The sequence below is a fragment of the Arabidopsis lyrata genome (genome assembly GCF_000004255.2).
Source record: "Arabidopsis lyrata subsp. lyrata unplaced genomic scaffold ARALYscaffold_7, whole genome shotgun sequence".
Taxonomy (NCBI): Eukaryota; Viridiplantae; Streptophyta; class Magnoliopsida; order Brassicales; family Brassicaceae; genus Arabidopsis; species Arabidopsis lyrata.
This window is the reverse complement of record NW_003302549.1, coordinates 3,181,536-3,195,420: the sequence shown is the minus strand read 5'-3', so window position 1 is coordinate 3,195,420 and position 13,885 is coordinate 3,181,536. Positions and strand designations below refer to the sequence as shown.

The 13,885-nt window shown below is 37.8% G+C and overlaps 4 protein-coding genes across 6 annotated transcripts; 2 read left to right on the top strand and 2 right to left on the bottom strand.

Moving 5' to 3' along the window:
- The first annotated feature begins 129 nt into the window (after window positions 1-129).
- Window positions 130-5,837, top strand: LOC9303240 (probable ubiquitin-like-specific protease 2A). Of its 2 annotated transcripts, none has more exons than XM_002869157.2 (17): window positions 130-426; window positions 699-758; window positions 1,048-1,097; window positions 1,188-1,278; window positions 1,379-1,425; window positions 1,610-1,807; window positions 1,878-1,953; window positions 2,122-2,230; window positions 2,681-2,734; window positions 2,890-3,021; window positions 3,215-3,415; window positions 3,492-3,547; window positions 3,636-3,723; window positions 4,089-4,176; window positions 4,500-4,619; window positions 4,904-5,257; window positions 5,350-5,837. In XM_002869157.2, exons 1-17 carry the CDS (start codon window positions 252-254, stop codon window positions 5,782-5,784), a joined length of 2,334 nt encoding a protein of 777 aa, XP_002869203.1. In that variant the 5' UTR covers window positions 130-251; the 3' UTR covers window positions 5,785-5,837. The 2 variants fall into 2 exon arrangements, with proteins under 2 accessions (XP_002869203.1, XP_020874337.1); XM_021018678.1 differs by having other exon boundaries at window positions 699-764; window positions 5,350-5,817.
- Window positions 5,838-5,864: 27 nt separating this feature from the next.
- On the bottom strand, window positions 5,865-7,776 carry LOC9305274. Its single transcript, XM_021018679.1, has 6 exons — window positions 7,431-7,776; window positions 7,243-7,338; window positions 7,124-7,164; window positions 6,805-6,922; window positions 6,223-6,303; window positions 5,865-6,147 (listed from the first exon to the last, which is right to left on the bottom strand). The coding sequence occupies exons 1-6, from the start codon at window positions 7,623-7,625 to the stop codon at window positions 6,076-6,078; spliced, it is 603 nt and encodes a 200-aa protein (XP_020874338.1). The 5' UTR covers window positions 7,626-7,776; the 3' UTR covers window positions 5,865-6,075.
- Window positions 7,777-8,525: 749 nt separating this feature from the next.
- LOC9303239 (protein EXECUTER 1, chloroplastic) lies at window positions 8,526-12,654 on the top strand. Of its 2 annotated transcripts, XM_021018291.1 has the most exons (13): window positions 8,526-8,789; window positions 8,820-9,035; window positions 9,135-9,251; window positions 9,330-9,395; window positions 9,477-9,583; window positions 9,714-9,795; window positions 10,043-10,765; window positions 10,851-10,974; window positions 11,231-11,400; window positions 11,702-11,776; window positions 11,882-11,974; window positions 12,082-12,232; window positions 12,313-12,654. In XM_021018291.1, exons 1-12 carry the CDS (start codon window positions 8,643-8,645, stop codon window positions 12,172-12,174), a joined length of 2,013 nt encoding a protein of 670 aa, XP_020873950.1. In that variant the 5' UTR covers window positions 8,526-8,642; the 3' UTR covers window positions 12,175-12,232; window positions 12,313-12,654. The 2 variants fall into 2 exon arrangements, with proteins under 2 accessions (XP_020873950.1, XP_002869202.1); XM_002869156.2 differs by having other exon boundaries at window positions 8,526-9,035.
- LOC9305273 (costars family protein ST45-2) lies at window positions 12,631-13,453 on the bottom strand. Its single transcript, XM_002867120.2, has 2 exons — window positions 13,185-13,453; window positions 12,631-13,004 (listed from the first exon to the last, which is right to left on the bottom strand). The coding sequence occupies exons 1-2, from the start codon at window positions 13,263-13,265 to the stop codon at window positions 12,804-12,806; spliced, it is 282 nt and encodes a 93-aa protein (XP_002867166.1). The 5' UTR covers window positions 13,266-13,453; the 3' UTR covers window positions 12,631-12,803.
- Between the last annotated feature and the right edge of the window lie 432 nt (window positions 13,454-13,885).

Sequence of the window (13,885 nt, the reverse complement as noted above, 5' to 3'; positions counted from 1 at the left end):
TCAAACCGGATAGGGAAACAGTTTGCAAAAAAGTCGAACCGGATAGACCAACAATTAATGATTTAACGGATCTGATCGGTTGAACCGGATAGACAAACAATTGAATTTTGAAAATTTGTGGTCATTTCCGAAAAGTCAACCTAACCAGACAGAATCGAAACCAAATTCAAAATTCCATCTCTTTGGTGCAGAATACGCTTCGAACCTTCTCGAACCCGTCGGAACTGTAACTAAGTATAATTCTGGCGCCGATGAGTCTCCGCTCAGTTCAATCTCGCAGTAAGCGGAAGCCGCTTGCAGTATTCGATTACACTGACGAGGAAGAACGTATTGAAAAGGTGTCGAAGAAACTCCTTCGCAAATTCGATTCCCCAGTTACTGAAAAAACCTCATGCGCCATCGATAAGTATGACTTCCTTCGATGTTGTGAGTGTTTCTTCTCTGAATTTCCCGTTGAATTTTTGTATCGATTTGTTTTTGGCTGTGTCCTTTGGATGATCAAGGTGGTCTTTTACTCATGAAACTTGTTTTGTTGAATTTGCGTTTGTTCTTTGATGCAAGAGTTATTCACTTGTGTGTGATGTATCTCAACTATACTGGAGTGATTATGATGTTTTCTTAGAGATAGAACATCAAGTTTTACATGGTATCACAAGAGAAGGAAGATCTGATTTCTGTGTAATACCTTTCTATTGCAGTTGCGCAGAAAACCCAAGGCGAGAGTAAAGAAGTGGACCACATCGTTATTGATGCTGAAGGTAAAAGTAAGAAAACTATATGTTGGAGGACAGTTCTCAACTACATATGATGAAATTGTTCTTGGAAAAAGTGTAGAGTTTCAAATCTTCAGATGCTAGTGTGGTAGATCAGCAATGACTTAATTTCTATTTTAATCCTTTGAATATGTTTTCAGAAAGTGTCTATAAAGAAGGGAATTGTGGCTATATGAGTTACTGCTGAAGTTCGATTTTAGCGATCTCCATTTCCTTGATCTTTTTTTTTTCTGTTTTTCATCTAGTTTGGCTAAACTAATTTTGGTTTATGCAGTCCCAGCAAAAGAAGAACCGTCAAGGTGTGAACTCAGCGGAGATGGCACTGTGAGTTTTCTCATGCAGTCATGAAGGAGTTATTATAAGGAATAAGAATGTCTAGAAATTTTCTAATTTTTGTTGTACAATATATTGCAGATTGACCTGATTGACGTAATCTCCAAAGGCTCCCATGGAAGCATTGGAGTCGATTCATCAACTTCATCATCTCTGTCGGAAAATGATGAAGGTTTTTAGCAATTTAGTATTCTTTATCTTTAGTTTGAGTTATTTTTTCTGTTTCTTGCCTCATAATTGCTTGCTCTAAAGAAACTTCTGAATTATTTTAGCTTCAACTGGAGAAGCCACAAATCCTGCTCCTGATCCACATGAAGTTGTAAGTCTTTTCGACTATATGCTGTTCTTTTAATTTGAGATTGTTAAGGATCACAAAAAAAAGATGAAAAGCGTAAGCTCTACTTCCTCTGAAAAGTTGTCGTTATGCTGTTTGCCTCAAGAGTTATGCACGTGGGTTTATATGCAGACAGTAACTTACGCTGTTTTTTTTCCTGCATATACAGGACCCCGAGAATGCACAAGTTCTTATTATCCCTGATGTTATTGTATATGGAGATATATACTGTACAAACTCGAAGTTAACATTTTCACGCAACTGTATCAGCGTTGAAAGTTCATCAGTTAATGCAACTAAAGGGACCTTTAGTTCTCAGTGGACAATAGAAGATATCATCAAAATTGAGTCTCAGTGGTGTTTAGAGGTGAGTTCTGTTAGATCTTCATTTGTCGGTCAATGGGTTTTTTTTCTGATACTTGAGGTGTATTTTTTAGGTTGAGACTGCCTTTGTCAACGTCCTTCTGAAGTCCAGGGAGCCTGAAGGAGTTGACAGTGCAAAAGATATTTCAGGTCTATCATAAAGTACACTTTTGTTTATGTTTGTGTGGCTCAAGCGAGGGGGTTCCTTAAATTGTTAGCTGAATAAGAAGGGCATACACATCATATCTCTCTATTGGTAGTTTTTGATGTTTACAACGTCAAGTCTAGTCTAACTAACATCTGTACTCATGCTGACAGGAATTGATCTCCTAAAATTTTCCGTGTATGACCCTAAATGGTCTAAAGAAGTAGAAACCATCAAATCGCTGGACTCGAGATACAAGAATATTTGGTTTGACACCATAACGTAAGTCAGTTAGAAATACTTAGTGGCACCATTGTGTTAGTATATTCATTGCAGTTCTTCCCACTTCCTCTCCTTCCATTATTATGTTGGTGGTATATGACTCAACTGGTCTTTTGCTCAAGTCTTGAAATATATATATATGTGTGTGTGTGTGTGTGTTTGTTTTCCACATCGTTCAAAGAATTGATGACAGTGAACAAAATATATCTTATAAAAATAGATTTCTATTGCAATCAACTGTTTCTTTGTTACCTAAATATATTTCTCATTTCTTGGAAGCTGTACGAATCAACAATTATGAAAAGAGCTTTTGTCCTTGACAAGGGCCACTTATGTTTTAAATCCTGTAAAAGGTTTGGGGAGAAAGAAGTTCATAAGATAGGAAAACTATCTGGTGGGTTCTAACTTCTAACTTCTAACTTTTAATTTGTCGTTGTTGAATGTTGACAGAGAAAGCGAGGAAAGTGTTTTTAGTGGACATGATTTGGGAACTTCACTCACCAAGTGAGTATGAACTATAATATCTTCGAATAATGTGATTTATAGTTATAAATTTTGGTGAATGGAAATCTGACAATTTGGTGATGTACTCTTCTTTTATGTTATTTTATGAGTTTATCTTACCTCTTGATATGTGCTGTTTGTACTCTGATCTTCAGTCTCGCTGATTCCTTTGAAGATCTAGTCTACCCCCAAGGAGAGCCAGATGCTGTAGTAGTTAGGAAGCAAGACATTGAGCTTCTGAAGCCAAGGCGTTTCATCAACGATACAATCATTGATTTTTATATCAAGTAAGTCACTATCTTTAATATTAAACTTAACATTAGAAGGAAATAAAAACTGTATCTGTATAGCAGAGGATGCCTACAAGCCAAAAGCAAGGCATGTAAAAACCTTTTCGTATATTTGCTTTCATTTATATTTACCGTTTCCGTGCATAACCTAGTTCGAAGCAACTTGTGAAGTTGGGTCTGATACTTGCAGGTACCTTAAGAATCGAATTCCACCGAAGGAACGGGGCAGATTCCACTTTTTCAATTGTTTCTTTTTCCGTAAGCTGGCTAACTTAGACAAAGGTACACCTAGCACGTGTGGAGGAAGGGAAGCATACCAACGTGTGCAGAAGTGGACTAAGAATGTGGATCTTTTTGAAAAAGATTATATATTTATTCCTATAAACTGCAGGTTAAAACATATTTCACAAAGATAACTATTTTATCTTACCGCTCATAAGATGACTTATACTTGCATTTGATTGCAGTTTTCACTGGAGTCTGATTATTATCTGTCATCCTGGTGAATTGGTTCCTTCTCATGGTAAGATTAACTTGTTATGTTATTTTCTTATGCTTGTTGACTTAGTTTTACAGCTTATAAATAAATTTTCACTCTTCTGATGATGAAGTCGAAAACCCACAAAGGGTTCCCTGCATCTTGCATCTGGACTCAATTAAAGGAAGCCACAAAGGTGGTCTTATAAACATTTTTCCGAGGTATGCTCTATCACGTTTCATTAAAGTTCACTGCAATTGCATTTACTCGTTCTTGACAGTTGGGTTTCGGGAGACCATTTTAAGTCGTGATACTTTTGAATTTTGTCTCGAGAGTTATTGCTAGTTAATTCAGTGTTGGGTGCACAATATGCATAGGAGGCTGGATTTAATTTGTTTGTTTGAGATCAAAGCTGACTAAGGGGTGTTTGGGTTTACAGTCGATGATGGATTCTTTCTATGGGAAGTCTGTTAATTTTCACCCATTTACATCTTTTTATTATTCCGTTTTCCCACTTTTCCTTATCATGCCTAGTCAACTACATGGATGATATCATAACTATTTTAATGTCATCATGTGGTCACAGTTACCTACGTGAAGAGTGGAAAGCGAGGCATGGAAACACAACAATAGATTCCCCAAGAGCTCCAGATATGCTGTCCATCTCACTTGAGGTATTGCTTCCTATCAAGGATGAAATTATCTTGAGCTCAGATAGAAGGCACATGTCAAAACTAATTTAGTTCTCTCATGATTTTGTTAACCTCTGGTTCTAGATTATCTTCGTTTACGTAGTACTCCTGCATGTATGCTTGATAGATAAAGCTTAATTCGGTAGACTTGTTTGTGTGTAACATATCAAGTCAGTTTTGGTTGGTAGGCTATCTTCGAAAAACATGTTGCTATTCTAGTGGAGTCAACTGACTGATATTACCATGGTGGACTTTGTGAATTTCTTCAGTGGCTTTTCTGATGCTATTGCTTTTGACTAATGCAGCTTCCGCAGCAAGAGAATTCATTTGACTGTGGCCTCTTTTTGCTCCACTATTTGGATCTTTTTGTGGCTCAAGCTCCTGCTACATTCAATCCATCCCTCATCACAAGATCGGCAAATTTTGTAAGTAGTCTTGTTTCCACCTCTTGGATATGATGAAGTTGCATCTGAATTTACTATGCAATACTGAAGTTGTTAGTGTACTATTTCCTTAAACTTAAAGAGTGACTATTGAAACATGCATTTGAGAATAATATGTTACCTGTTTCACAAATTATATTTTAGAAAATTGAAACAAACTTTTAGAATCTTATTTACAACTTAATTTTTCTTATGATATGCAAGCACTCCACCGAGAAACAGTGATTTGAATGAGATGGTTTAACTTATTTTTTGCTTCATTTCAGCTAACTAGGAATTGGTTTCCTGCGAAAGAAGCTTCACTTAAGCGTAGATACATCTTAGAATTGCTTTACAATCTCCACAAAGGTCATGATCCAAGTATTCTTCCAGCTAATTCCAAAAGTGAACCACCTCATTGTGGAGTTTCCAACAAGAATGATCAAGAAAGTGAAAGTGAGAATGTGATTGAGAGCTGTAACTGGAGAAAACCATTTGATTGTTCCTCATCAACCGTTACAGACATTCCCCAAACAAAGACTTGCTCGTCAGATCTGATTCTTAGCAAAGAAACTTTTTACGCAGGAGGTTATGACCCTCAGTCATCTAAGCTCCGAAAGATCTTTATGTCGCCTATTGTGGTAAAATTGCCTTTTCTATATCTTCAGTTTAGATTCTACTGCTAACTAAGTATCTTATGTTGATAACGATTCTATACGCTTTCTCAAACCAGGAAGAAGTGCAAGAAAGTGGTGAGAAAAAAAACGATTTGGCAATGGACATACAGGAATCTACTGGTCACGAGATAGAGACATTGCAAAATGAGGAATGCTTGCTTTATATTGAGGACAGTGATGATGAAGAAGCTGTTTCAGTAGAATACGTCTCTGATTCTCAAGATTCATATGAAGTTGAGATGAAAGGAGAAGATGATGATGACGATGAGCTTATAGTTACTGGAGAATCTGCAGGGATTCATAGAAGCAGAGAAATCAAGTCTGATTCGGTATCGATCGAAAAAGGAGTGAACAAGAGTAGAGATTCAACTGCTGCTTCTTGTTATAATGAGCTTCTTCTTGTGTTGTCTGATGATGAGAGAAGCTCAGAAGACAAAGAAAACTTCTTAATCACAAGTTCAAATGTGATGGCCAAAAAGCCAAAAACTTGATATTTTAATGAAAGATGACTATCGCCAATCTAATGCGTTTCTTATTTTTTCTAGTTCTCTAATCTCTTAGCCCCATTATGAATAGTTTACATCATATGTCAAATTTATATTCAATAGTGCTCTTGTCTCTTATACGACAAGTATCAAAGCTTCGTTTTTCAACACACAAAAAACAAAGGAATCTGCTGTTATTACCCAAGTGGGAGGATGAAAACAGAGAGCTCACACAATCCTTTAATACAAAAAGAAACAGATGGCGTCCATTCACTGAAGCTGTACTTGTGATCACGTTCATACGTCGTCGTCTCTACTCCGATGCTCCAGGAGCAATTGTTCCAACTCTTCCTTGCGTCGGGCTATCTCCTGCAACAAGGGTCAATGATTTAGAAACCATTTGAGTGATGATGATAATGATGCAAATAGACTATCAATTCTTGCCTCAAGATCCTTGACGGCTTGTTCCCTTGAAACTTCCTTCTGCTGTCGAGCACGCTTCAGAAAGCCGATGCAGAGAACTCCCTGAAGTTCACACAACGATCAAAGATTGACAGTGAAAACATAAACGGGAACTCAGATATTGGCAAGAAAAGGGAAGTTGTTGCAAACCAAATCAAACATAGGCAGATAAAGAAAATGATTGCCCAAGAAGCTCATTTTTAAAGTTGGAAATAACCCTAGAGATTCGCTATCCACCACATCAAGCACATATTGTTTAGAGTTAAGAGTTATCCAAGTGATCCTAAAGGGTTGGGGCCAAAGTGCCAACATGGGTTCTTACACGAAAAACCCATAAATCACATAAAAGGAGCAGGTACCCTTCATATAAAATGCTACAATCTTCACTTAAGTTCAAAAGAAACAATAAGATACACAATCCAGAAATCGTTTTCAAGTGAAATGCATTCTAATAAGCAAGATGCAATCACAAGGCATAAACTAATACGAAAGGATTCAACAATAAGGCAAGAGCAGAGAGGAATAAGGAGATGTGATATAATAGGATGAATGGTGACAGCGTACTGAAATGACATAGATAACACCACAAGCAAGAAGCAAGTAGCTAGCGATGTTCTGTAGAAGCAGGAGATCCTTCTTTTGAGTCATAAAATCAGGGAAAGCTCTTGTCATCACAGCAACACTGAAATGAACAAAGCAAACATATATAAACTTTAAACCTTATAGAAACCAAGAAATGGTCTCACTCTTGACATCACAGTAACACCGAAATCAGCTGAAGCAGCACTCAATAAATAAACACATTATAGAAGAACCACACGATTTTCATTCTAACACAAGAGGTACAAAAAGGAGGTTACAAAGATGTATATATGTAACTTACAAAATCTGAAGCATTCCTCTACCAGCCCAGAATTCAAGAACCTTTGTAAAAAGATTTGCAAAATTAGGAACAATTTCATATTAGGGGAAAAAAGGAAAGAGGTGACAAAAGATATGAACCTTGGAAAATTTGAGAATGAAACCCCATTCTGTTTCAACGAGGACAACAAAACAAGCAATCACCACAGCATAACACCGGAATATTCCATCGAAGAGCTGCTCGGAGGAAAAGATAAGAGCTTTAGACAAGGTATCAAATCTACAAGTAATCTAATGCCTTGGCAGCGAGAGAGATGTCGAGAGATTACATCGTGGCTGTCACGGAAGGAGCGAACGGCAGCGAGAACATTAACGACAACACAGAGAATGGCGATGAGAGAGGTAACGACGCTGAAGCATCTACAAACAACAAGGAAAGGGTCTGCTCTGTTTGCGAGCTTCGATTTCGCGGATCCGGAAGAAGGTCCGGCGGGGGATTCTTCGATTTCCTCAGGCCTATCCATCTGAAACCGATTTCCCGGTGAAAATCGAAAAGGAGAAGCTTTGTCGGTTAGGATGCAGAAGTGGTTAGTGGGGGAAAGCTGGATTCTTTCACCGGACGATCAAGCCTTCTCTTTTATTCTTCTTCTTTCTTCTTTCGGAATATATATAACGATGCTCTCTGCTCACTATTTTTATATTATATCACATCTCATTGTTGTACAAACAAACAAAAACATCATTGTTGATGTGTTGTAATGTTAGAAGATATTTAATATTATTTTTCTAGATATTTTTATTACTAGTAGTTTTTATCTAAATGCTTTATGTGGAACCACATCACACATGATAATTTTTGATCAAATCTACTACTAATAAGAAATTAGAGTTAATGAAGTTTTCTTCTAAAACTAACAAAGTCGATGGGAGCCACTTGGGAGAGTTGTTGTTACACTCCAGTCTACTCACATGTTCATTGATTCGACCTAGCTTCCTTGCTCTTAGTGAGTTAAGAAATATATGGCCGATGAGTTTAGAAAATTATAATCCAATAGAGCCAATAAAAGTTCAAAACCAAAACTCAAGACCACGACGAACACTTTTAGCCGGTAACACACTGAAAAATGTTCACGTACATTGACAATCTCCAAAAAAACTCGATTCGTATTCTCTAGAGATTGAGCCCGAAATCTCATGTAAATACGCTAAAAAGAATCATTTGATACAACTCTACATGGTGTACTCTATTTTAACACACACAAAACACTAAAATGCAAAGAGAAATCCTGATCAATGAGAGAAACGTTTGAGCCGGAAATTAGAAGTTTTGGTCTTATATATGCTGAAAAAATCAGACAACCCCGCAGACCAAACATAAAATAAACGTTGCGGCTAATAAACACATAACCACATAACACAGTCTCGAGTCACAAATTCCGTTTGACAATCAAAAAGCCCATCATCATCGTCCACACAACACAAATTATCATATTATTATTCCATTCCTCCCCCAAACATCACCACACGCTCTCTCTCCGGCGATGCCTTCCTTATCCACGCCGCCCTCCCAAAATCTCGCCTTTTCCCCCGCAGCCTCTGCCACGTCATCCAGACTCACTCCCTCCAAAAGACCTTTTTACCCTCATCGTCTCCCCGATCCCACCGCTCTCTGCCGCTGCTCCTCCTCCTCCTCCGGCAGCAATTCGTCCTCTTCCTCGTCCTCCGATGATAACCCTAGATGGGACTCCGCGATTCAGGATGTCCTCAAGAGCGCCATCAAACGCTTCGATGCTGTCTTGAGCTGGTACACGACGACTCTGGATAACGATGCTGGAGAGAATGTCGAGAAGATTGATGATGATTGGGATTGGGACCGATGGAAGAAGCATTTCGAACAAGTCGATGACCAAGACCGTCTTCTCTCCGTCTTAAAGGTTCCTCTTGATGATTCTATTACTATATAGCTTCTCTGCGAATTTTAGAATTTGGGAAGATGTTTCTAATGCGGGAAATTTTGTATTTGGGGTGTACAGTCGCAATTGAATCGAGCCATTAAACGAGAAGACTATGAAGATGCTGCGAGGCTTAAGGTGGCAATCGCAGCTACTGCTACAAATGATGCTGTTGGCAAAGTCATGTCCACTTTTTATGTAATAACTCTTCCATGTAAACTGTTGCGGATACTTACATTTGATTCTGAAAGATTCCATTTTTTGCATTTGTGATAGAGAGCTGTTCTAGAAGAGCGTTACAAGGATGCAGTATACTTGCGAGACAAAGCTGGTGCTGGGTTGGTGAGCTCATTATTTGTTTCTTTTATAACTGTGGTTTAGCTCCTTATAGGGGTTACATCGTCTTCTCTATATGGATTGCAGGTAGGGTGGTGGTCTGGTATTTCACAAGATGTCAAAGATCCTTTTGGTCTTATTGTTCAAATTACTGCAGAGCATGGAAGATATGTGGCAAGAAGTTATAATCCTCGGTACTTCTATCTTCTTTGCTCTTCAATTTATCTGTGGCTGTGTGGGTTTTTTGTGTATCAAACGCCAAATTTCTCCAGGTCATTTGTTGGTTTGAAAGATTGTGTTATATGACAACCCTTTCTCTCTCAGGCAACTTAGTACATCTGCTGCTGGTGCTCCTCTTTTTGAAATCTTTCTGACACTTGATGGAAAAGGGAACTACAAAAAGCAGGTTTTTTTCTTCCTTAATCCTACGTAGTTAGTGTCCAATTTGAGTGATTGGGGTATTCATTGGAGAATTATGTTCCGGTTTATTCAATGAATTTGGGGGTTTGCTTCATTTGGTTCTTTATAGGAAGCTGGCCTTTTTGAGTAGATAGCAAAGTGTGAGTTCTCTACGTTATCTCAACACGAATGTGTCTAGAATATCTAGGTGGAGAATATATTGCGATGTTAAATTGGGATGTGTGTTTCTTCAGGCTGTGTACTTAAAATGGAAGGAGATTTTCCCAGACGTACCAACTATGCCCTCCAGAACTTTGACTTCTGGTAGGTTTTTGACTTCACCTGGAAGGAAGGAAGATACGGGTAATCTTACTGTTGAGAGTAGTGAAGATGAAGAGAGCGATAACTCAGATGATGATTCTGATCTTCTTGAGGAATCTTATGGTTTCCAGAGTTTCCTGCGAGATATGATTCCTGGGGTCAAGGTTAAGGTTATGAAAGTAACTGCGCCTGGAAGGGTGGACAAGGATTTCATCTCAAAAGTTATTGAGCAGATAGCTGATGAAGAAGATGAAGAGAACGATCTTGATATAGAAGATATAGATGTGGAAGATGAAACTAAGGCTGAAATCGATGAAAAAAATACTCACATTGAATTGGAATCTGTGACGGATGAAATCATTGACAACAACGGAGGAAGAGAAATCGCAGTGAAATTTGTGATAGGCGATATTGTTGATCGGCTTTCTGGAAACCAACCTATTAAAGAGTCACTTCGATCCCCTGCCAATCTGGAATCTGTGGAGAATTCTTCGTTTTATCTTCGGTTAGAGAAAGATTTAAACGTAAAAGAGTCTAAGGGTGTAGAAGGTACACTAGTTGATGGAAAAGGTAGCCGCCAAAGTAGACGCAGGATTGATAACATTATGGTTGATTTGGCCAAATCAATTGAGAAAGAGAAGAAGATTTCTGTCAAGGTTTGTTCTGCTGTGTTTATTTTCTAGTTTTCTTCTTGTTTTACTGCAAAAAGGGAGTCGCTTATTCTAGAAATTAACGTTGCAGATGCTTAAGGATGTTGGGGAGCTATTAAGCCTCACTCTCAGCCAGGCTCAAAACCGTCAACAGTTGTCGGGTTTGACGAAATTTCGTCGCATTGATGTGACTCCATCGCTAGATCCTCTAGACGGTGAGTGAGTAAATTGATTGAATGTGGGGTTGTTTTGTGTCTCTCTGAAGAACATGGAAATTGGCATTGATGGCTCCTTAGGTATTGTAATTTTATCAGTATTGCTTGCTCAGCTGTTAGAAGTTATTTTTTTGGATGTGACAAGTGAGTCTTTTCGATAGAATACTTTAAATTTTGTAACACTTACCTGGAAATACCATTTTTCTCACATCAGCTCTCAGCAGGATTTTAATTTCCTTTGTACTTATCTATCCAGGACTTTATATTGGCGCACATGGGCTGTATACATCAGAAGTAATCCATTTAAAACGCAAGTTTGGCCAGTGGAAAGGTGGAAAGGAGTCTAAGAAGCCAACAGATATTGAATTTTATGAATATGTTGAAGCTGTGAAATTAACTGGAGATCCTTATGTGCCTGCTGGGAAGGTTAGCTTTATGTTTGTTCTAGTATGAGGTATTAAGACAAATATGAAAACATGTAGTTTTTATGGTCAGTGTTAAGAACTTCCTTAATCAAAGGACTGTGTTACCAATCTGGTTAAAAAAACACGCTGTTACCTTTCTGACTACACATGAAAGGAGTATTATCATCCAATAGTCACTTGGATGTATAAATGCACACTTGCCTTGCTTATTTTCGATATCCTTCTTTTTTTAGTTCTTATTCCGTAATACTCTTTATTGCAATATCATGATGTGTGCCTTACCACAGTCTTACCCATGACAGGTTGCATTTCGGGCAAAGATTGGTAGACGTTATGAGCTCCCACATAAAGGACTCATCCCCGAAGAATTTGGAGTGGTGTGCTTACAACACTAGTCAAATTTATCATTTAAGCTCTGTTTTCTTATTGGAAATGTTCTAGTTTGTGTAACTTCATGATAGAGTTATTCTTAAAAAATGCAGATTGCCAGATATAAAGGACAAGGTAGGCTTGCTGATCCTGGATTTCGTAATCCGAGATGGGTAGATGGCGAGCTTGTTATCCTCGATGGCAAGGTTCCTCTCTTCGTCTCTCACTAATGACTAAACTAAAACAAACTTGTCCATGATTCAAACTTAAATGTTTTGTGTGATGTGTTTGTTGAATTATGGTTTTGATACAGTATGTAAAAGGAGGACCGGTTGTTGGATTCGTGTATTGGGCACCTGAATATCACTTTGTGATGTTCTTCAACCGCCTGAGGCTTCAAGACTAGTTTTCTTGTATTCTGCTCTACAATCGACGAAGGGTTTTCTTCTGGCTGTAACCATTGTGTAAGTATACTCCTAGATACACAGTAGATATGAAGTCGGTATTGAGAAAGGTATAACTGAAATGGTTTCATTATTTGCAGATTCATGGGATCGGTTATGCCTAAGATAAGAGGGGTTCACTCTTGTCTTTCTGGACACCAGTATAGAGCGCCTCGGTCTCTCTTTTTCTTCTGGAGCTTTGATAAAGGTACCTAAATTGCGGGAAGATTTAACACGCCAGAGGGTCTTTGATCAGAAAGGAAACTTAGATTGTAGAGCTTGACAAGTTTATAGATATATATATATATATATATATATATATGTAAATTAATGTATGTTTCTCCAGAGATTGCTGCTATTTTGGATATAAACAGTTGTTATTATATATCCTTTGTGTATTTCAGTTTATATGGCAGAAGAAGAGAAGAAATACTTCTTGTTAATGTCTCTTGGTTACTACATGTAACAAATAACAGAAAAATAGCTTAAGCGATGTGATCATGCCAATAGAGAAGCAAAGAAATCATTGATTTTCAGGTTTATCATTTCATTACACTCAATAGTATAAAGATTTTAAAGCAGAAATGGGAACTTAGGAGGAGGCGACAGCAGCAGCTTGCGGTGGCGGTGGGGGTGGTCGGAGAGTGATCTCAACCTTGTCGTGAACGCCTTGAAGCAAGAGTTCACCTTGGAATGCGACTATTTTGCGTTTCTTGGCGGCTCTCAGAGTCCCAACCAATGCTTCAAAGATGTTGGCACATCGATCGTCATTGAACAACACTCCAAACGTCACCTGGAACCAAAAGGAACAAACATGATTTTATCAATCAACCATTCTTTTTAGATCTGAGGGAGAAAAAAGAGTAAATGTGACGATCTTGATTCTTGAGATGAAAGTAAATGGATTGGAACTGAAATATACAGATTCCAGATCCAACAAGATTTTTGAGAGAGAAAAGAAGAGAAGAGAGACCTTGTAAGAGCCATCGGTCTGGAGAGAACCAAGACGATGGATCTCTTCTTCCAGTTTCTGAATCTCTTCTTCTACGTTCATTCTTTCTTCTTCTTCTTCCTCCTCAGAGAATTCAGGTCTCAACAGCGTAATCAATGTATAAGATTGGATTCTGAAGAAGAGACTCTTTCTGATGATGAAGACAGCTAGCTCGATGACAGATCCTCCCAAATTCTTGTCCCTCCTAATCCGGTTGAATAGGAAGGCGCACACTTAACCGGTTTTAGACCTTATCAACAACATTGAACTAACACACACGTCCGGTTTGAAACTTTAATGATGATAGGACATTAGCCGGTTTACCACGATTTTAACATTCGATTTTTCTAATTTCTTTTCTTTTTAGTTTATTCATACAAAAAAATAACAGATGACATATCGAAAGGTTGCGTTTGAGTTAACAATGAATATTTAAAGACAGAACATAACTTCAGTTCTTCACTAAAATTGTAAAACTACAGATTTTTTCTTATAAACATGATGAATATGTAAACTCATTTGGTTAATGAAAACACATGCTAATGTTAGAAAGAAAAAAAAAAAAAAAACTAATGTAATTAGGTAATTTATTTGAATTAATTTTTAGGCTGTGATTAAAGTTCACTTTTAGTCGAACCCGTTTGAAATTAATTAAAGCAATTTTTATTTTTATTAAAAAAAAA

What these genes read in the sequence shown, in the direction of transcription:
- LOC9305274 (XM_021018679.1), bottom strand. Translation starts at nt 7,625, where the DNA reads ATGGATAGGCCTGAGGAAATCGAAGAATCCCCCGCCGGACCTTCTTCC. An exon ending in CCTTCCGTGACAGCCACGAT is followed by an intron (nt 7,339 to 7,430) that starts GTAATCTCTCGA and finishes TCCTCCGAGCAG; the next exon opens with CTCTTCGATGGAATATTCCG. An exon ending in TCATTCTCAAATTTTCCAAG is followed by an intron (nt 7,165 to 7,242) that starts GTTCATATCTTT and finishes CTTTTTACAAAG; the next exon opens with GTTCTTGAATTCTGGGCTGG.
- LOC9303240 (XM_021018678.1), top strand. Translation starts at nt 252, where the DNA reads ATGAGTCTCCGCTCAGTTCAATCTCGCAGTAAGCGGAAGCCGCTTGCA. An exon ending in AACTCAGCGGAGATGGCACT is followed by an intron (nt 1,098 to 1,187) that starts GTGAGTTTTCTC and finishes AATATATTGCAG; the next exon opens with ATTGACCTGATTGACGTAAT. An exon ending in TTTATTCCTATAAACTGCAG is followed by an intron (nt 3,416 to 3,491) that starts GTTAAAACATAT and finishes ATTTGATTGCAG; the next exon opens with TTTTCACTGGAGTCTGATTA.
- LOC9305273 (XM_002867120.2), bottom strand. Translation starts at nt 13,265, where the DNA reads ATGAACGTAGAAGAAGAGATTCAGAAACTGGAAGAAGAGATCCATCGT. An exon ending in AGACCGATGGCTCTTACAAG is followed by an intron (nt 13,005 to 13,184) that starts GTCTCTCTTCTC and finishes TTTTGGTTCCAG; the next exon opens with GTGACGTTTGGAGTGTTGTT.
- LOC9303239 (XM_002869156.2), top strand. Translation starts at nt 8,643, where the DNA reads ATGCCTTCCTTATCCACGCCGCCCTCCCAAAATCTCGCCTTTTCCCCC. An exon ending in GTCTTCTCTCCGTCTTAAAG is followed by an intron (nt 9,036 to 9,134) that starts GTTCCTCTTGAT and finishes TGGGGTGTACAG; the next exon opens with TCGCAATTGAATCGAGCCAT. An exon ending in AAGTCATGTCCACTTTTTAT is followed by an intron (nt 9,252 to 9,329) that starts GTAATAACTCTT and finishes CATTTGTGATAG; the next exon opens with AGAGCTGTTCTAGAAGAGCG.